Here is a 21,608-nt window from a genome sequence, read left to right on the forward strand (position 1 = left end):
ACAGGGCCAGTATTTAATTGTTCAAATCTGCTGTTCTTTGTAAATTATGTTGTAGTAACAGACAAGGGGTACCTTCAGCTAGCCCATGTAGTGTCAGAAAACCACCTGTGAGGAAGTGGGGTTTGTTTTCCTTATGAATGAGCAGAAAACGGAAAGACCCTCCACCCCATTTTTTTTTTCAACATAACTAAAGCTCAGTTAATAACTTCATTTCCAATGTGATGATAAACATCATCTTTTAAATCACACCTCATTCTCCAGTTACAAGCACTGTGTCACCAACCCTTCTCTCAACACAAGTAACTCTCCGGGAGCCGCGTCCCCGCACCGAGCTCCGCGCTCAGCACCGCCGGCCGCCCGCCTGCCGGGACGGGGACAGGGGCGGCCGACCCCCGGCCCTTCCCGGCGGGGTGCCACTGCCGAGCTCGCCCCATCCCCGGGAGCGACCCGAAGCCCCCCCCGCGGGACCGCGGGCGGCGGCCCCACCATGCGCACACCTGCCCGCCCGGCCCCGGCCCCGGCCCCGGCCCGCCACGGCCCCTCACCTCCGTCCTCCTCCTCCAGGGAGTTCATGCAGGGGAAGTAGACCGCCAGCGCCTCGAAGGAGGCGGAGAGGCTGCTCCGGCTCTGCGACCGCTGCATGGCGCGACCGCCGGCCGCCGTCTGCCGGCCCATCTTGGCCGAGCGGCACCCGCCTTTGGCGCGGTACAAGAAGCGCGGCGTCTTGGCGGCGGGCGGCGCGGAGCGGAGCGGCGGCGGTGGCGGAGCGGGGCGCAGGGGAGCGGAGCGGCGCGGTGACAGCGGCGGAGCGGGGCGCAGGGGAGCGGAGCGGCGCGGTGACAGCGGCGGAGCGGGGCGCAGGGGAGCGGAGCGGCGCGGTGACGGCGGCGGAGCGGGGCGGAGGGGAGCGGAGCCCTCCGCGGGCGCTCCGTGCCGCGGGGGGCTGAGGGCGGCGGGGAGCGGTGGGCGGGCTGCGCGCCGCGGAGCTCCGCTCTGCCCCGCTGTGCCCGGCTCTGCCCCGCTGCCTCCCGCCGGCGCCGCTGCTCACGGCGGGGCGGGCCGCCGCAGCCAGCACGGAGCCGCCTATCAGCGGGGTCAGCCGTCAGCGTAAGTCACCGGGGCGGGCGGGGACGGCGCCCGTCGTGCGAGCCTGGCCGGCGGGGCGGCCGGCTGTAAATACCGACCGCGCCGGAGGGAGGACCGGGAAAGGGCGCCGGCTGATAGCGGCGGGCCGTCCCGCAGGCACCTCCCGCAAACTTTGTTCCTCCCCGCCCGGTCCTCGCTGGGCCGACGGGTGGCCCCAGCGCGGCAGGAGGCGGGAGGGGAGCGCTGGGGCCGGCCGGGGGCGAGGGGGACGCTGAAAACGGGGAGAAGGCCGTGGGAGGGGTGGCCCCCGTGCTTCGCCAAGGCGTGGAGAGCGCCTCAGTGGCACCGGGGGTAGCTCAGGCTGGTGCCCGCTGCCCGCGCCCGTGGCCGGCGTGACACACCTGCAGCCAGCTGGCAAAGTGTCTGCTCGCTGGTGGTGTTTGCATGAAGAACGAATCGACCACTGAATCACAGAAGGGTTGAGGTGGGAAGGGACCAATGTCCCTGCTCCAGCAGGGTCACCTAGAGCTGGTTGCCCAGGACCGTGTCCAGATAGCTTTGAGTATCTCCAAGGATGGAGACTCCACAGCCTCTCTGGGCAGCCTGTGCCCGTGCCCGGTCACCCTCACAGTGAAAAAGTCTTTCCTGATGTTCAGAAGGACCCTCCTGTGTTTCAGTTTGTGCCCATGGCCTCTGGTCCTGTCAATGGCCCAGCACCTTTTGAGGAATCAGCCCCACAAGCCACAGGGAAATCCTTCACCTCTCCTCTACTTCAAGCAAGCTGTTTTTCTCTAAAGCACACGTGCCACCTTAGCAAGCGTGGGTATATCTTTTCTGAATTCAAAGAATTTGCTCATAGCTACAACACATCATTTTTATTTTTGATTCAATTTTACTTCCATATTTTCCTCACCACTATTTAACATTACCTTTCTTTTCTGTTTATCCAGCATGTTATATTAATGGAGTGTATAGCATTTGGGAACCTTCCCCCCAAAATGATACGAAACTAAAGCGCTGGACATCATTAAAAAGAGCTACGAGCTACCGTAGCAGTCTTTTGCAGTATCAATAACTTATTCCACTCTAGTTGATGACAGCGTAAAAGCGGTATCAAGCTTTGCACATGGCTGTTGTTTTCTTACTGGCCTTTTATACAGTAATGATAGTAAATGTGATTTTTTTTTTCAGTTTTCTTTCAAAGGTCTTTATCTCCCCCCAAATGATGCTAAATGATATTTAGAGTTTGATCTAACAAACTTTGCAGAAAGAATGCCATTTTGAAGCCAACTGAAACTCTTCATGAAGAACGTGTATAGAGTCACACACCTGGAGCGTATTTCATTGAGTTGATGTTTGGAAAGGAATATTTCTGCCTGGGTAATAATAAGAGATTATAAACAGCCACCACTATTACTCTCATGCTTTGCTAAGGAATGAAAACTAATCAGAACTTCAGCACTCAGGGATGGAACCCATCATCACTCGATCTACAGGGAAACACTGAGTTTTGACAGCTATTTTTACAATATGCACAATATTTTCATTTCTAATAACTATGATCTAGTATACCTAATAAAACATGTTTCATGTGACACCATAGGCACTTATTTTAGAACAACATAAATCCTCTTTTCCTCTGCACTAGCAATAAATGATGTCCAGGGCAACTTGTCTAGGCTTTGACATCTTTTAAACGTCTCATTCAGGTCATACTCCAAAATGTGTATTTAATTGGTCATTCTACATAAGTTCATGTTTCTCTGGCTGCATGGCAAAGGCTCTCACCTTACAACGTACCTGTGACTCTTTGCTGGTTATCAAGAGGTGAGCTGCCGAGACAGACAGACACCTCCCTCGCATGCCACAGGCAGGCCCGTGGGCAGGCCATGATCACAGAGACCTGCTGAGCCGCTCCGGTTTGAGGTGGACACCTGGTTAGCCTGCAATACCTCTAGCACTTCCTCTAAAATCACCCTTTGCATTTGTACCAGCGCTACATCACATGAAAGTATATTCAAGTTGCAGAGTGAACTTTTTCTGTTTACAGTTTACTCTAAAAAGGCATTACTAAAAGACTATAAAGCACACAGCTCTAAAATAAATTGTAATGATAATGATAGTAGTCATAATAAATCTCTAATATAGAATTATCATGTAATTGGCAAAAAACAATAAAACGTGTTGAAGTAATTGCTAAAGGTATCTTTAAAAGACTTGGTGACAATAGAATTTTCTATCTATAAACACTAAAAGAGACAAAATAACTTCCTTCAACATTTTTATCAGTGTAAGATATGGCAGAAAAGTAAATGTCTGTGGCTTGATTAAATAATAATTCATGACTGCTTTTGAGAAGTTGGATGCAAAAAAAAAAAGTTAATGTTCCTTACATTTCAGCTGAATTACCGATGACTTTCATAAAAACAGCTGAATAAAACTGAAAAAGATGTTGAGGATACAGAGAAAGGCAAAACAGTTGGACAACTTGGAGATATTTACAAAAATACAGGCAAACTGTAGAATACATATTCAAAGAAGAGCAACTGATTTGTAACACCTGTTTAATCTACTTTCACTCCCATTTATAAATACTCCTTTTGTAAGCACTCCCTTTAGAAGTATCCCTTGTAGAAGAAATAACACCTGCTTAGGAGCCAGCAAGCTTTCAAGCAGTCTGCTCTTGTTTTCCTTCCCAAATAAGAGGGTAAGCACCTCCGCCACCTCCCCCCAAGCTCTGACCTCAGCAGAAACTGGGAGTCCCCCTCTGACACAGAGGCCTGACGTCCTGCCATGACACGGCCGTCACAGGGGTGGTCGGCACACCCCGCCAAACAAGACACTAATGGGGCACTTCGTTGGTGATGTGTGGCCTTGGTGGTAATGGGCTGCGCCCTGAAGGCTGTGCCACAATGCCAGGGCCCCCACATCTCTCAGCCTCTCAGCACCGAACAAGATGTAGCAGCCACAGCAATTGTAACAAGTTGATGTTTTTGCTAATATTGCACAGTATATAAAAAAACCCTGTTACTGTCATTGATAAAATCAGCCTCTACCAAGAAAATCACTTTAAATATCCCACAGTCCGTAGTCAATTCCAAATTACCCCAAACAGAGGTAACAAGACACCTATTCAGCAAATCCGTGACAAAGCACTGGATTATGATCCCATCCAAGCTTCCTCAATATGCTTCTCTCTCCTGATTTTCTTTCTTTAAAATAAAGGTTTAAGGGGAAGAATGAAAACAGAGACAAAGAACTGAGATAAGAAAGTCATAAATTGTCAGGATTCTGGGATTTGGAGAGGCTGTCCTCGAACAGTTGCTAATGATTGCATTATTCAAATAATCTAATTGACAGCAATCTAGACACATGCCTTGACTGCAGAAAACAAGATTACCACCCTGACATTGACAACACCCCCAGTTGTTTTGCTGATTTTTAAAATTTTAACTGCTACTCATCGATTTGTGTTACCAGTTGCAAGTGAATCAGATTCCTGTTAAAGGAAATGCATTCAAACTCCCATCTCAATGCCAAATATCAAGACAAAGCATGAGACTCCCAGGTATCGTATTTCTTTAACGTTTTCTGATAGTTTGCTGAAAGAACAGTACGTTGTAAGAATCCAGGTCAAACAGAACAAGGTCAAACATTTGCTATAAATGTATGTACTGTCCTGAGGCAATTCTATTTGTAGAGTTGGATATATTATAAAATATTTTGGTGGCTCATCTACCGAACTAGGAAAGCAATTGCTTACTAGTTGTATTGCCTGAAAATGACTAAAAACTGTCATGTAACTTGAATTTGTGGCACTGGATCTTCAGTGCCAACCTGCTCTAAATACAGCCAGCCAATAATGGGATTCTGAATTTGATAAACGTAGCTTTCTCTTTTTATATAGATATACTGTGTGTGGTAATAAAAAAAAATTAATATGGAATCTAATGTATTCTCCATCTTTTTCCATATTTAGACTGTAACTGGGTGTATTTCAGCAAGCGTGCTCCAAGTAAACACAAATTATTAGGCTTTAAATGGGGATGCTTTGGAAAAATAATGATTTGATGATTCCTTCATTAAAACATACCTTTTTCCCTGGGGAAAAAAAAAAAGGAAAAAAGAAGTTTCTTTACTTTCTATTGCTACTTCTGTGTACTGAACTTGGAGGTCATAATTTCCTGGACTTGAAGAATGCAAAATTATTTGTGCAGATGATTTTTTTTATTATTGCCTATATTATGGATTAATTCCTAAAGCCTGCTCCAGCTCCTGAACACAAGATAAAAGCACACATTGCTATAAAGGGGTTCTTAAGGCCTTGTGCACATTTTGGAGAGGGTTTTCCAGTGCAGACACTACGGAAGGGTGATCTGAAGTTTCTGAACACTCCCTTTTAAACCTGTGATTAAGGAAGGTCTTCTGGGAATGGGACTGGAAAGGAGTTGTTGCCCTTTTCTTTGTCACCTTTTCTGCTCTTCTGTCAAGTCATTGCCCACAGATTTCTTTTGTTTGCTACAGAAGGGATTTATTTTGGTCATGGTTGTCTTCAGAAAAGACAATTCAGCTGCCTAGCTTTCTACACAGGTTAATTATCTTTAACTTGCACTACACCTATCAACTATTAGGCGTAACATATTACAAGTATAATTCAAACTCTTTAATGACTTTCCACTTATGAGAAGTCTTTGTGCAATGTGTCACTACAAGAAGGGCAAATGGCTTCCTCTTACAACGTGAGGGACAGTCCCCCAGACCTCCCACTGAGGTGCAATCCAGACCGTGTCTTATTTAACTGAGTTTTGGCCTCCTCTCATACCCTCAGCCCTCACTAAGCACAGTCAGCCAACACACATCAACAGAGAAGAAACACTTGATAAACATCAAGGGCCTCAGAAAAAGAGTTAACTGAATTGTCTCCCCCTCCAAAAAATAACCCAGTTTGAAAACCCGCCGCTATGAAGCTCGTCAGATTTCTAATGAAGCTGAGCCACGAGACTGTGACCATTGAACTGAAGAATGGGACACAGGTGCATGGAACTCTCACAGGAGTGGATGTCAGTATGAAGCTGAAAAAGAAGCATTTATCTAATTCTAGGAACACAGAAGAGGGAAAATAAATACCAGTATTAGTTGGAGGAAATGTTATTCTCCAAATAAGTTATTATTCAAGGAATTTCCAGTAATTTGTCCAGGTTAAGTATCACTGGGATACAAGACTGCAATTATTACCAAATTAAACTTTTTTCTTTTTTTTTTCCTTTTTGAAAAGCTAAAACAATACACTGAAAAGATCATTAAAAGTACTGCCCAGTCAGTGTAAAATAGGATTTATGTATGAAAACTTGTAATGTGTAGTAACAAGCTGTTACTGTAATTTATGTTAGGACTAAATGTTAGGACTGTGCTGGCTGTCCCCATGCCTACAGAGAGAGGCATGTGCCAACTCCAGCCAAGCACTTGGAAGGGGCAGATTCCAGAAAGCTACAAGGTCCTTCACAAAGTAATGGCCGTTTTTACTGTTTCCCATCATATAACAATTCACTATTCTTGCCTTAGTATTTTTTTTGATCATGACTAACATGATCATGAACTCCGTCCCAGGGCAATGGCTCCCAATCCATGCAGCGCTAACCTTCAGTGGTCTCCTATTCTTCTTGAAGTTTCATGACATAATGACCATTCCTACGCCATTTCTATGCCCAGCAATCAGGTATAAGTTTTCTAAATTCTATTTTTTTAAATCAATACATTTGGGATTTTCTGAGCATTCCCTACTAAGCAGTCATGGAGAATGCAGCCACACTTTTCTGTCTGCTGACATGGTAACAGTAAATTTTTCCATTCTCCCAATTCTTTTGGCATTTTCTACTGTAAGGTCAACTCCACCCCAAATATCAAGCTAGGTACACAGTACTGATTTCTACCAAAATAGCTTTGCTGATTGACACAGCTGTTCTGGGAGAATTCCCTAGTTGTTAGTGCAAGTGTGGTAATATCAGCAAAACAGGATTCTCCTAGAACTGCTTGTTTTGCGTGCCCCCATCAGGACTCATTTGCTGGTACCCGATTCCAGTATTCCTACACTGGAAAAGTGCTCCCACTGTTCCTATTGCCTTAACAGCCTGTGCCAGTGGAACTCTACCTGTAAGCAATTCAGCCCTTGTAGGGATCATTTCAAAGTCTTGCACATTTTCAGAGGATACAGATTTGAAGAGCTGAAAGAAATTGCTTTCATTATGTCTCTTCCAAAACCACAGATTTCAATTTCTGAAAAAAAAATTGGGAAATTTTAACATAAAAAATGTTTTAAAAGGTAGAAATGGAAAAGTAGTAACATTTTTCTTCCTGGAAACATAGGACGCTTTCAGATCCATGGAGATACCAGTTTTAGTTTCTTAAACAACGTAGCAGGATTGCTTGTCCTGCAGTTGGCATTGTCTTCTGTATTATGCCTTCTTTAATGAACATGAAGGAAATCTGTAAAAATAAGTCTCTCTTTAGCTTTAATGCCAATATTAGTCACATGTGAAAGCTGTCTGTTCTTATTTAAATAAAATATATTTAACTTTCCCCTCCAATGTTTACGATAAAACCACAAAACCAAAATAAAGTCATAATTTTTCTAAATAACAAAGGGAGTTGTTAATGGGCTAGTATGCAGCAATGCAGTGTAGCTAGCTCACAAGTAACTAAGAGGTCAGAATTGGAGCAGAAAACCTTTACACAGCTGAGTATTTCTATTTTGATTAAAATAATTTCACACCTTCGTGATCACAAGGCAATCTGCAAACCACAAGGTGTCTTAGAGCTCAGCAAAATATATTACTTCATAATGCTTCATCAGGGTGAGAAACAAAGAGCACAGAAATAAAAATGTACATGCTCTTCTAAGGAAAAAGTGGTTTTGAGAAAGAAACTCACAGGAAACAATATCAAGCTGTAAAAAAAACCAAAACCAAGTGGTTTTTTTTTTTAAATACATATATGGAGACTATCTGCTCTCTCTGTTTAGATCCTAATGCACCTTTTTGTCTCTAAGAGTAACCTTTATAATTCATCAGACCCATCAGCTCAGAAACAAGCTGCAGTTATTCATGTATACTCTCATATCTTATTATTTCAGATGCCTGTGTACTCCACTGAAGGTTTGCAAAACGTCTTAGACGAGAACAATGTAGTTAGTTTCTGAAACTGTAACTTCATGAAACGTGATTTGTTTCCCTCTATAATTCAGTCTTCTGTACAGAAGGGACAAAACCAGTACAGAACTATTGGCACTGGAGCAGCCTATGGAGCACGCTGTACTGCACAATGAATGCACCCAGTCAATGCACCTGTGTTGATGCACCAGTCTGCTGATATTACTTAAGAAGATATACTGTGGAAAAGCACCCTGATCTTTATGCTCGTATTTTTCCAGAAGAAAAGTACAAAAAAAAGCCTACTGAGATGAAATGTATTTTGCAAACAGCATGTGACAATGAGAAATGAAAACAACACGATGGAAAGCAAGGTATGTACCTGTCACGCACTGTTCTCTGCACTCAAAGACTGCAATGTCTAGAGAGTACATAGTTTGCTGCGGACATTGGCACTACCATGCAGGTCTGGTTCGAGATGTTTGCTGTATAAGAGTATTACATTATCATCAAGTGGTGAAAGCTTCAGTGAGTCCAAATGTCAGCATTGTAAAGAGACATTTGTCTTGCAAGTCTGTAATGTAATTTTGACATAACCTGTAGAAGGTTAATGTATATTAAGCAGGGATGATTTTGCAAAGTTCTGTGCCTATTAGGTCATCTGTTTTTCTTGAGACGACGGACTACATTTATTGGAAACACTATATGCCACATTATTTCAGTGCAGAACAACCAAACAGTGGTTTTCTGAGGCTTCTTCTGCTATGCAAAGCCCTGCAGATACTTGCCACATCTATTTTGTAAATCATGCTCTTTCAAATTGCCTGCACTGTGTAGTCCACAGGTAACCAGCGCCACTTGTCAGCCAGCCTAGCTTCCACTTACATCCTTATGGTTAGTGCTACCTGGTAGGTGGGAATCTCTGAATGCCTGAAAGTGCCAGAACATCAGTGGAAGCCACACCATTTTAATGAGGTCAAGAATTTCACTTCTTACGGGTGCAAATATATGTGGTGTGAATACTTTAAGTCTTAATGAGGATTTTACAAGGGGACCATATTTACAGAATTCAATTCACTAATGAAACACCTTAATTTTAATGGTCAGCTCTAAACTCACTGACTAGAATCTGGGTCAGTTGGTGGGCACTGGGATCCATCCAGAAATAACAATAATAAATACTCTCCAAGCAAAGTCTAAATGACCGAGAGGAAAGACATATATTTTTATCTACTGATGCCATGTTTAACTGACAAAATCACAAATTTTAGTTTTATTTTGTAAGTTTTCACACTGTTTGTATTTCTGGCAGAGGAATGTGTGCTGTTGTCATTACACTGCTCTCATTTCCATGGTGTTTGAGTCATAGGAGTATCTCTTCAGCCATGATTACACAATCAGTGAATCCCAAAATGCCATTGTTGATGAAAAACAATTTTATTTTTCTCTTTCATTTGTTTTTATTCGGTAATCCACAGCTATGTCTACATGAGTAAATACAATTTCAAGACACATTCTGATGCACGGGAACTAGATCATTTTACTGCTACATTTTTAGAAGAGTCACAGTATTGGCTTGAAGTTCTAGAGCACCTCCAATAAAGTCCTGGTTCAGGAGTTAAAATGGGCCAGAAATCACTTCCAAAGGGCTCTTTTGGAGGGTAGGAGAGTATCACAGTATGGATTTGGGTAACTCTGTGCCAACTGGACTCAGTACCAGAGAACAACCCTGTGTGTTTTAATGCTGTAATACAGCGGAAACCTATTTCTCTCAGATATGACACTACTACAGATTACAAACTGCCAGGCAGGAATTGGATTGCAGGTACAAAATATGAAGTTAGCTTGCCAAACAACTTATTTGGCTTCAGAGTCACTATGCTACAAATAACTTATTTCATAAGTTAGCTGTTTGAAAGCCAGTTAGCCACGCTATCACTATATTAATGAGTTCAAATGTGATTCAAAACACCATATGTGAAGTTTTAATTGGTGTCTATAACCTGGAACTCTTAGAAACTTTTCACTCACATAGGATTACATGTAAGGCCTCACTGGACATCTTTTCACAATTTCATATTTAAGGACTGAGAATAACAGACAGAGAGCAATAAAATTCCATAGACTAGTATGCTATTACTACTATTACTGTTGTTACTACCAGTAGTAGTAGTAGCTAATATTGATTACAGACCAGATGTGCTGGTATCAATTTGGCCCCATGCGTGACCTGTATTGGATCCTGCAAAATGCTGAACAACTTTAGCTTCTTTAACTACATTGGCCTTTAAGAAATAAAATTTACTTCTCCAGCTAGTAAGGTGTCCATCCAAGATGATCTAAAAATATACTTTCCAAAGCTCCCTCAGAGATGTGGTTCAATATCTTTCAGGTATAATTTAGGCTGTCATCTAAAGTGTAAATGACTGAAAATAAAAGAGGTGAGAGAGATATCATTGATATCTCTCAAGCCACTTTTGTTCATCTGCAAAAGCACCCATGAACATGGGTCTATGGATGATGTTCACAATTTTGATCAATTTTCCTAGAATTATGCTGTATTTGCTATTTGTCTGTATTTCAAAATGTTGGTCCTTTAGCTTCAGCTGGCTACTTTTTCTTGTCATATTTAGTCAACGTTTGCATAATGATAATGCTAGAAGACCAAGAAAGCTTGGACCTGAATATAGAAGACACTGTATGAACTCATAGTTTGAGTTTTTGCTCAAAAGAGCTTACAGTCTGAAAGGCACAACAGATAAAAAACACTGGCTGCAGAATAGAAAGAAGTGGCACCAAATTTACACCATCCCCAGTAAGTGTCAGCAGCAAAAAGTTCCTGCCATCTGGATAATCTCCATCAGCATACAATATTTCAAATGTATTTGCAAATAACATCCTACAAATCTTTGCCTACCTATATATATTAAGAGATAGTTCGTACCAATTTCCATTTTACTATTGTAAATTCAGACTGGCTTACTGAAGTGAGGACTATGATTTCCTCAGTGGAAGGGAAAGTGAAATGTGTGCCTTTTTCTTTATCTCCTTGTATTAGCTATTTTAAATAAAAAACAGCACCGGTATAATTCTAACAAAGAGTGGTCCATTTAACAGTACAAAATCCAGTAACTGTACTCTTTTTCAAGGGTCACAGCAGTCCCCATTGCTAGTGGCGACTCATCTAAGTACAAAGGTGTTTCTCTGGGTTAGAGAAGAAAAGAGAGTCTCTAACTAAAAAGAAAGAAAGAAAAAAAAAGTCTGAACGGTTCATGCTGTGTGACATAATGTGTTTACTTACGCAGCACAATGGAGCTGGTACTTTAGCCCCAGCTTGGGTACTGGAAACGACATCAGTGCTGGGTTTGGCCAGGCTAACTAGTTTTGCAGAATATGTGACTTGTTTGTCTGGAGTCAGCTCAGGTATTTGTGACCCTGCTATGCTGTGTGGCACTGACATGCACCAAGATTCATCTCATTTCACTGCTGCATATTAAAAGTAGGAGTCTAGTTTAAGCCAGCTGCCTAAGCTCCCTCTGCAGTCAATGGACAAAAATTTGAAACAATCTGATTGTGGCAGATTGCAATGCCAGAGTACCAACTATGGCAAATGAATGAATTTTCAGTCCTGGAGAAATTAACAACCAATGTTAACTGAAAATAGAAAACCTATGGACTCAGTTAGGAACTACATACAGCCACAAAAATAATAGAACCAAGCCTAGAAGATGACAGTATCCCAAATGACCAATACTGCTGGTGACTGTCAGCTGTGTAGAAGAGGTCAAACCTTTTTGGACTACTATAGTAAAGGCACATCAAGTTTTGAACTCAACGGAGCGCACAGTGGTACAACATACAACTTCTTCTGACTCACCCACCCAGAAGCCCATGGGCCAATTTACAGATAGCTCAAACAGGCAGCTTGCCTCCCACCTCCCAGTCCAGACGGAGATGCCTAGCTATGCTGTGACTGCTCCTTTGTAGTACACACTTGTGTGTCTGTCTATATGCACATGGATATTTATATTCATATATAAAAATACACACACACATATATAAAAAATGCTATCTTGTGTTTATTCACACACACTTGTGTCTATATCATATTTTAATGGTTTCATACTGCAGAAAGTGTAGGAGTTGATGACGGACTGAAAAAAGCAATCAGGACAACAGCCCATCTGTTTGCCATATCTCACAGACAATGTCTATTATTTAATTTGAAATATTCTTATATATGAATGATATGTTAAAAATAACCCCCAAATAATCAAGATAACTAAGTTTTTATAAAAAATATACGATTGTTAAGTCCTTCTCCATAAATTTCATCTCAATAGTACATAAGCTATTTTGCAGAGGAGCTGAGAAACTCTCCCTCCCACTTCTTTTGGAGGGATCTGTCAGGAACTCTGGGTTCTCAGAACCCTAAAAGTCAAGCCAATAATTCTTTGCTTATTTCTTGCCCCCCTACCCCGTTCCTTTTGTTTCAGAAACAAAATAAAATAGATACACATTTTGTTAATTAAAATTCCTTTTTTTTTTTTCTGTATGAATACTGGCTATTGTTACTTTCTAAAATAATCTTTTGTGGATTTAACAAATGTCAGACTTTCATCAGGATTCTGCACCAGCATTCTTGTTTAGAGCTCTACAAAATTCAGTTAGAATAGAAGCAACCCACTAATGCAAAGGAGTTATTTGAATACAGTTTTTTTGCCTCTGCCTATTATGTAGTGTGTCAAAGATAGTTGACTCTTTTCTTAATTTTACAATGTGGGCCTTTAGTTAATGTTTTAATATAGTTCAGTTAATAAACTTCCTCTAGTTTTCTCTATATGCAACCCTCATTCAGTACCACCATGTTTAATAATCTTAATATCTTTGTGTTTACTTTGGGGAATATCTTTAGATTCAGTCATTTAATATATAGATGAGTTCAGTCCTGTACGCATGAAAAAAGAGCAAAAATGTTCTCTAAGCACAAATGTGACAAATGACCATAAGAGAACATTTTTTTCCTGTAAACATTTAGAGAATGTTTTAAATTTGAATTTAAACCTTATTTTACCCTGTGCAATGTGATATCTAACAGAAGGGTACAGACTGCACAGTTAAACTGTTGGTGCCAATGTCTACTAAAGACATGAGGCCACCTCCTGGCTTTGCTTACACCTGTGCAACTATGGAGTTACTCCATGAACCTCTCTAGATTAACATTAAATTTGAGGTTTCATAGAAGTATGTCAGGTAAGCATAGAAATCAGCTGAGTTATGCACCTATTTGATTTAAAATCTTTTATAATTAAGCTAAGATCATTGTTAGAATATTGTTCTTAGGGGAAAGATAAGTATTCTTAAACAGGATTAAAGACAAATAGCTTAGCACAATGTTAAGCTCTTTAACTGGGATAACGAAAACAGCCTTGATATGAGCTACTCAGACTTTTGCAGAAAGCCAAATAAAACTTATAATGGATGAAGTCTTCAGAGTGAGGAAACAAGAGATGTTTCTTTAAAGAGCTGAATCTGCCATGCTGGATAAATCATACAAACTTCTGGTTTCCAACATCCATGTAGTCTAATAATCAGACTGCTTTTTTCATGTCCCAGACCAGAGACAAATATGGACAAAACATAAGAAAATAAAAATGGCCATATCAGGAAAACCCAAAGGTCCAATTATTCAATATCCTCTCTGTCAGCACAGCTAGTACCAATGCCTAAGAAACATACGTAAGGGAAAAAAAAAGAAGTGTAGGAAGGAACGCCTCTGTTTCACTGACAGCTGGTTTAGAGGCTCTCTGAGTTAGAGGCTTTTGTGTTTAATTGCCATTACTAGGTCCAACCCAACTCATTTTGTCTAATCTCTTTTTGAGCCAGTATATACACCCAGTCCATACAGTATCCTATTGAATGGGTCCCACAGTTTAAATTTGTACTGTGAAGACGTACTTCCTCTTGCTTGTTTGCCTGGTAATTGCCTGCAATGCTCTAGTTCTTGCATTGTGAGAACAGTGAATAAATCATTCTGTAGTCACCTTTTTCACAGTATTCTTGACTTTACAGCCCTCAATCATCTCCTTCAGTCATTTTTTTCTGAACTGAAAAACCCTATTCCATATTTTTCATCACCCTTGTTGCATCTCTTCCTGCTTGCTCTAGCTCTGTGTGCTTTCTGAGGCTGTGGGCCCATAAGAGATGCATACAACAAAATAATGATATTTTCTGTGCTGCTTTGTTATATTATTTTCCTAATAATTGTAACTTCATATTTGGGGGGAAAAAAAAACCCATAGCAGTTTGTCTGTGGAGTCAAGAGAGGCAGGAAAATATTAAACCACACTTTCAATTTGAGATGATTTAATAAGAAATAAACTTTCTTATTTTTTGAACAACTTCTAAGCTGTAAAGAGTGATGAAAATATTTCCCTTCTATTTTGGAAAGCCTCAACACATAAAAATCTCTGTTCAGACAGTGGTCTGAGGAAGCAGTGACCAACTCTGGGTGCTCGAACTCAGAGACCTATGCCTCTTTCAGTATACAAATTTTGACTCAGGTTCTATGCTTGCTTTGTGTTGCATCCAGCAGGACTGAGGTGTATCAGATAATCCCATTTCAAGTTCATGTATGATTGACACAGACAGGAAATTACAAACCTGGACCATTTTACTGCCATATGACAAAATGAAACTATAGAGAAAAAAGGGAAACTTTTTTAGACTTCCTAACTAGGAAAGTCTTTGAAGATAGGTAAAATTTTGTGACAGGATTAAGGAAAATTAGTGGCTAAGATGCTGGCAAACAGGTAATGAGATCCATCAGAGGAAGCCAGCAAACGGGCCTGGAGAGAGAACTGAAATGTTAGGTGAAGATGATATATAAATGAATGACAAAATAAGAGCGATTGCTTCTTAGGCAGACACCAACAAATGACAGAGCCAAAGATATATATGTTTAACTAGAAAACACCTTGATCTGGGATTTGATGCAAATCGTGCAATTAATTTTTATATGGGACTAGGAGAAATCACTGATCATTACTGCCAAATTTCAACTGGAAGGGAAGAAACCTCCCTTTCATGCAGTTCAGGCTAGCCAGACGAGACTGAACTAGAAGGATGATTGTAGCCAAGTACCCAGTAAAATCTTTGGCCCAAGTCACATACAGGAACCTGTAGACACAAACCCTGATGCCTGCAGAGTCCTGGTGACACTAATGAAAGTCTGCAGGGACGTAAAGGCTCCTGGACTGCCATTTGCAAAATCTGCACCCTGGGAAAAGGATTTTTGACATAGGCAACTCCAGGAACAGGCCAGTTGGAAGACAAATAATGGGTGCAGTAGTTCTCCTTTTGAATTCAGTGTGACCAAGGATGGGCTTTCTTATAGAGGAGAAAAGATTTGAAACAGGAAAAATTAGTTGTGAAAGGGAACTTCAGTAATCATATGAAAATTGTGAATGTGGGGAAATTTGCAACACAGACAGGGGAAAGTGGACAGAGGACACAGACTGGGGCAGCTGCAGAAGATTGTGCTGGGAGTGTTAATCTCCTGAGATTTGAGGAGCCACTGTTGAGTTCAGAACAGACTGAATTTAGTCCTTTGGATTGGGTGAAATTAACAGAGAAATGTATCTATTTTTATTACTGTGATTCCATTACAGAGACCACAGAGGCTTTGGTTATATTCTGGGCTCCTACCAAATGCCCAGATAACACACATAACTGACATTATAGGAAATTTGACTTGGTTTTCAGCTGACTAAAGTGTCAAGTAATGTGGTCATTGCCTTTTCCACTGCCTTGAGTCCCTAGCACGTGCTCCCCGAGGTGTAGGGAAGCAGGTCCTTCCAGCTGGTACTTTGAGCAGCTCTGTCTGCCAGCTGAGGTGCAATCATGGGACAGAGATGCAACAACTACACTGCAAAGTATGACCTCCAGTTGCTGTGAGGGAGTAAAAGGGCAGAAAAGAGGGGGTCTTTGCTCAGCACCTAAGATTTAGCAGGTCTGATACCAACAGTCATCAAAAGTGCTTTTGCAGGTATCCCTGCCTATGGCAGGGGGGTTAGAACTAGATGATCTTTAAGGTCCCTTCCAACCAAAACCATTCTATCATTCCATGATTCTATGAATTTCTCTTAGTCAGACTAATATTTTCTTTTGTTTGCCTGTGCTTTCTCACTACGGTCCTACATCTTGGCATCGCATCCAAGGTTACTGCTAGAAGGCTGTTTTGTATATACATAAAGGCTGTTTTATGTCTTATAAGAGGACATCATATCTTTGATTCACAGTTTTAACTCAAACACACAAATTAGCACCCAAAAGCTACCTAAACAGAAACTTTTAAATTATGAAGACTTACGCATTTTGTGTCATGGCTACCTCAAAAACTACCTCTTCCTTTTGTAACTACTCTGCTAGTGAGTATCAGCTGTACCTAATCTATCAAACAGAAAAGACGTAAGAGCGGGTATTTTTAGAAAAGGATCCTTCACTTTCAAATGTAGTTCTGCTTAGAGATCAGAAATCACTGAATTTTCGGGGAGTCTGTGAACCTTTTCTTCTTCCTTAGGATTTTGAAGAGGAGAAAGGGAAGCTAGGAGGGAAGAAATTGTAGTTTTTAATCCCAGTGGACTCCGAGTAAAAGTAATAATTTAATTTAGACTTTGTAAAAAACTATCGTTAACTCAAATATAGGAAGATTGAAATTTGCAAAATAAAACAATTTTTAATTTTTAAAACCAGCACTATATGAAAAAATCCTTTATTTCCCAAGAAAAGGAAAGAAATTTGCTGAGAATCATAGTACTAAATAAAGTTTGCTCTGTGAGTTATATAATAATTGACTGTATTTAGAAAGCAACTGTTTCATTAGAGAGGATTCTTTAGCCTCAGTTTATTTCAGGTTCAGTTTTAATCAAAAATCTGACCTAGTACTTTGATTGAGGGGGGGCAGTCCAGAACATATGGCTGGAAGGGACTTCTTGGGTCATTGAGGCTGCGGGTCCCTCGCTGCAGGACTTTTGAATCCATCAAGTTTGAAGAGACTTAGCATTTGCAGGTGGCCATACTAACATCTTTATTTTTCAGTCTCTCATTAAGAAGTATTAGATGCTTTGTGTCAACTGCCCTGCTCTGTTGTACTTCTACAAGAGTGGCAAAGGTGCAGTAAGCCTCAGGATCTGATTCTTTGCAACAATCCTGTTGAGGAAGATTAGCTAATGAGAATATCTGGATCCGGCTGCAAAACAATCTTTTCAGTCGGCAAGGTGGTGGGAGGAAACAGCTAAATGCAGATTAATTGGGGTAAGAAATAATGATGCTGATACAAAATAATATTATCATCATAAGTACTGAATATGATGAATCTGGGTAAATGGTCATATGAAAATCAGGTTAACAGATTTCTAAAAGAGCTTTGGAGTTCAATAGCAAGGAACACATCTGTTCTTCCTCGTGACTGAGATACTTTTAGTGAACTTTTCTTTAAAAAGCTGCACTCTCAAGACCACACATTTATTATTTAACATTGCATTAAATACTTCTGCAAAATCAAAAGATAATGTATGTGCTCAGAACCTCTAAATGATGAACTTGAGAGTGGAATGAAGTTGCATTCCTGTTCCTTTTATGGTTCTCAAATGTCTGTCTGTACTGGTGATTTATTTTCAGAACAAATAGAGTAACGTATTGTAATTATCCATCTATGTTAACAGTTTTGTTATTGTATTACAAATGTTTTAAAAGGAACACATGGCATTCACTGGCATAAACGCTTGTATTGTGAAATGGCTCCACTCTGCTTATGCCTGCTTCTTTGCTGATAGAATGTTCCGGCAGTATGTCTATATTGTATTTCTATTACTGCAAGTTATCACTTTTATGAACAAGTACAGTATTGTTTGCTTTCACAAAATAGAAGGAAACACAGTAGTTCTTCTCTAAGTTATTACGATCATATTATGTAATTACTTGCAACATAACTTGTTAATTCTGAGCATTTATTATGACCAGATGAAGTAAAATACAATAATGTTCAGAAAGGTATCAAAACTTCACCCATTAATGGCCAGGATAAAACTAAAATGTTATTTTTTTGGTATTATAAGACAAAATAGGGTACACAGATGTATGAGAAAGAAGTTTACTGGCGTACTGTTAATGCCCATCAGATGATAAAAATGAAGGTTTAACATACCTTCAGGAAGTGGGAAGAGCGCCAAGAGTGCAGAAAACCACATTTCTGTCAAAGCAGTCAGTGAGCCGATGACATAACAGAGGTGCAGGTTGGACAGAATCATTTTAGGCATTCGGTACACTTTAGACATCAACCATGCACAGGACTAATCTAATAAAAGTTACTTCCACTGAGCTCTACCCTGCCTGATAGCTTACGTTCATTTCTCTATCACTGAACAGTATCGCCCCAAAAATTTCTTTTCTGAATGATCATCTTACCTCTGTTGTTGAATTATAATAATCTAAATATTTTTTTCCATGAAGTATAGTGCTGTATATGTATAAGTAAACAGAGTGAGTGAGAGAGAATAATCGTTTTCTTGTCCCATAATAAACATTCTTCATTTCCCCTCCCTTCTTTCATGGGGAGGAAACCTTTTGTTCGCATGCCCCGTTTTGTTTCCTAGCCACTGAACAACCATGTAACCCAAGCCTGAGGGCATAAAATTGTAAAAGAGAGACCATTTACCTAGTTTATAAGTGTGTAAGACTGTATTTTGTAATGAAGCAAAGGAATTTACTCATAAATGATGTCTAAATAGGTATTGATAATACACTCCTTGCCATGGTCTACCCACAGTTGTGAACAAACATAATTTGCTAATTTTTATTCAGTCTAAATGCTATCCATACATCTAGCTTTGCTGTCAGAGTGAAAGGAACAGAAGTAACTTGATGAGAAACAAAACTGAGTAAAGGTAAGAGGAAGAATCCTGAAGGATGTTGAAGTGCAGGACACTGAGGTTAAATTTATGGGGATAAAAAGGGAGAGAGAAAGTCTGTCAGAGCAGTAGGTAAGGAAGATTATTTTAACTACTGAGTACATGAGGGCATGCTGAGATACAGGAGAAACCAAGATATCCTGGGCTGCAGGAGAGAAGTGCGTATACAGCACAGAACTGGATAGCATAAGAATAGGACTTGCCTACTGTTGGGGAAGGGTGTTACTATAGAAGAGTGTTTGCCTTAAAAACCACATTGTTTACAATTTTTTCTACAGGCAGGCCAAGACTAATCTCTTTTTGCCCAGAGAGCAGCAATATCAAGTCTCATCATTCCTGTGTCATACTCCTGTCTAGTACAAATAAGTACTCCGCGCTTATTAAGCTAAGCAAGGATCAATCGTAAACTGCTGAAGAAAGTAACACGAAAAAACAGCTCCAGGAATAATCAATGGTGAAACCTTTCATTTCATTTCATTTCATTTCATTTCATTTCATTTCATTCTTTCAATTGATCTTCTTCCTGCTTAGGGCTTAGGCTTTTGCATAACAAAGCTTTAGTGCGTTTTCAATCCAGTAAGGAGTGGGTGGGAGTAATAGTCATCACTAAGAAATAATTTCCACATCTGCATGCTCCCTTCTCTCTTGGAGCACTTCTATGGCCTTCTTCACTCGTGCCTGAAATATATTAAATTTTGCACATGATCTGCATCTGGAGAAGGATCTGTAGATTGTCTCTGAAGCTGTCTCTTGACAGATCAGAAGAAAACAGTCCCATACCCTCGTGACTGCAAATTTATTACAAAATGAACTGAAGAACTAACACAGTGCAGAAGAACTTGCATGGAAAAGTCACAGAAATCAAGCTGGTGCTTGGCTGCCAGAGAAAGTGTCAGTGTAGGCACTATTGCCTGGTGACTTTCTCACCATGTCTCAGTTTGGAAGACAGGAATGAAGCAGTTAAATCAGAATAATACCTATCACATATATAGAAAATATCAGTTTTCACCGGGAGAATTACAGAAATTAGAAACAGAGAACTCTATTAATCCAGCTAGCCATTGCCAATGCCAGAGCAAGGGTGTTCACTCTCAGGCAGACCATTCAGGAAAGGACCAAAAATCCTACTGGCATGATGCTATTAGTTGCTGTATGTTGCATGAATTACATTTTTAAAAATAACTCAGCATGTCTACAATATACTATTAATTGTTAGGAAGAAATTAATTTACTAGCTTCACTTACATAGGTTTGGCTTTAAATTTGACGGACAGCCTGATTCACGACGTAATCCCTCAGAAAGACATAACAAATTTCACGACCAAGCATCCAACCCCATTCACACATCCAGCTGGCAATTCTGTGCTCAGCCCAGGCTGAGAAGTGAAGATGAGAAAAGCTCCATTTCAGGACTGAAATATACCATCAATATTAATTTTCCTGTCCGGATGCACCGAGAGCCCAGCAATGCCCAGCGCTGCAACCTGACAGGGTAGCTGCAGCTGCCGGCTATGAAAGCTAAGTGTGCCATTTCTAGACATCTCCTAAGGAAAAGGTTCTTATACAGTTGTGCTGTCTGCCCATGTGGACATTTTCTCCTTACTGACTGTTGAACCTATGGAACATTTACATTCAAGTTCCACAGTAGATAGAGATCTTAAAGGTATTAGTTTCCTACAGGTTTAATGAAAACAAATGGCTGCCAAGAGCTGCAAATCAGTGCTCCCGTGAAGGAGCCTGACCTCAGGTTGGACTGTGCCAGTCACCATTTGCACAGCTTGTCTCCCACTAGGAAGGGATGTGGGAGAGAGATAAGAGAGCTCCAGGGATTTAGGAGGTTTGATCAAGAACTGCAGTATGGTGAGTAAGAGAGGTGAGATTACTGTTGAGAGGAGAGGTGTGGGCTCCAATACCTCTAATATCTGTAGAACAACTGAAGTTAGGAAGAAATTAAAAAATATGTATATAGAAAATATAGCTATGTGTGTATATATATGTGTATATTATATACATATATCTTTGACAGAAGTGTGTACATCTCAAAGACATATTTAAATCAGGCTTGCTTTCTTTGAGACTGTTGAATCTAAATTGTTTTCAAAGAATCGGACATTTTCCCTCTACTTTTCATTACCAAATTAAAAGAGATACTTCAAAAAGGCACCTTAAAAGGCATCTTAAGGTAACACAAAAATCCAGACAAACTTTTAATTCAAAATAAATAGAAAATTTAACCCAGATGGGTTATTTTTGTTTATTGCGTTGAGGATGGGCCTGTGAAACTATAATCTGATTTCCTGTCCCCAACAAAGCGGTGATTTTAAATTACTATTTTTGCTTATTAGAAACTACAACACTTTCATAACTGTTCAATATTAAAACCCAACAGGTGATACACTAACAATAA

General features: G+C 40.5%; 1 protein-coding gene across 41 annotated transcripts in view; it reads right to left on the reverse strand.

Annotated features, from left to right (window-relative positions):
• RIMS2 (regulating synaptic membrane exocytosis 2) overlaps positions 1 to 21,608 on the reverse strand; it is a 487,486-nt gene that overhangs the window by 17,379 nt on the left and 448,499 nt on the right. The window contains exon 1 of one of the 41 annotated variants that reach the window (XM_050891142.1): positions 546 to 675. The exons of 39 other annotated variants lie outside the window; for them this stretch is intronic. In XM_050891142.1, coding sequence (XP_050747099.1) covers positions 546 to 675 — 130 coding nt within the window. Of the gene's footprint in view, positions 1 to 545; positions 676 to 21,608 lie in introns of those variants that run through there. One more of the 41 variants, XM_050891143.1, reaches the window with a different exon arrangement.

The sequence above is a fragment of the Gymnogyps californianus genome, chromosome 2 (assembly GCF_018139145.2).
Source record: "Gymnogyps californianus isolate 813 chromosome 2, ASM1813914v2, whole genome shotgun sequence".
Classification (NCBI taxonomy): domain Eukaryota; kingdom Metazoa; phylum Chordata; class Aves; order Accipitriformes; family Cathartidae; genus Gymnogyps; species Gymnogyps californianus.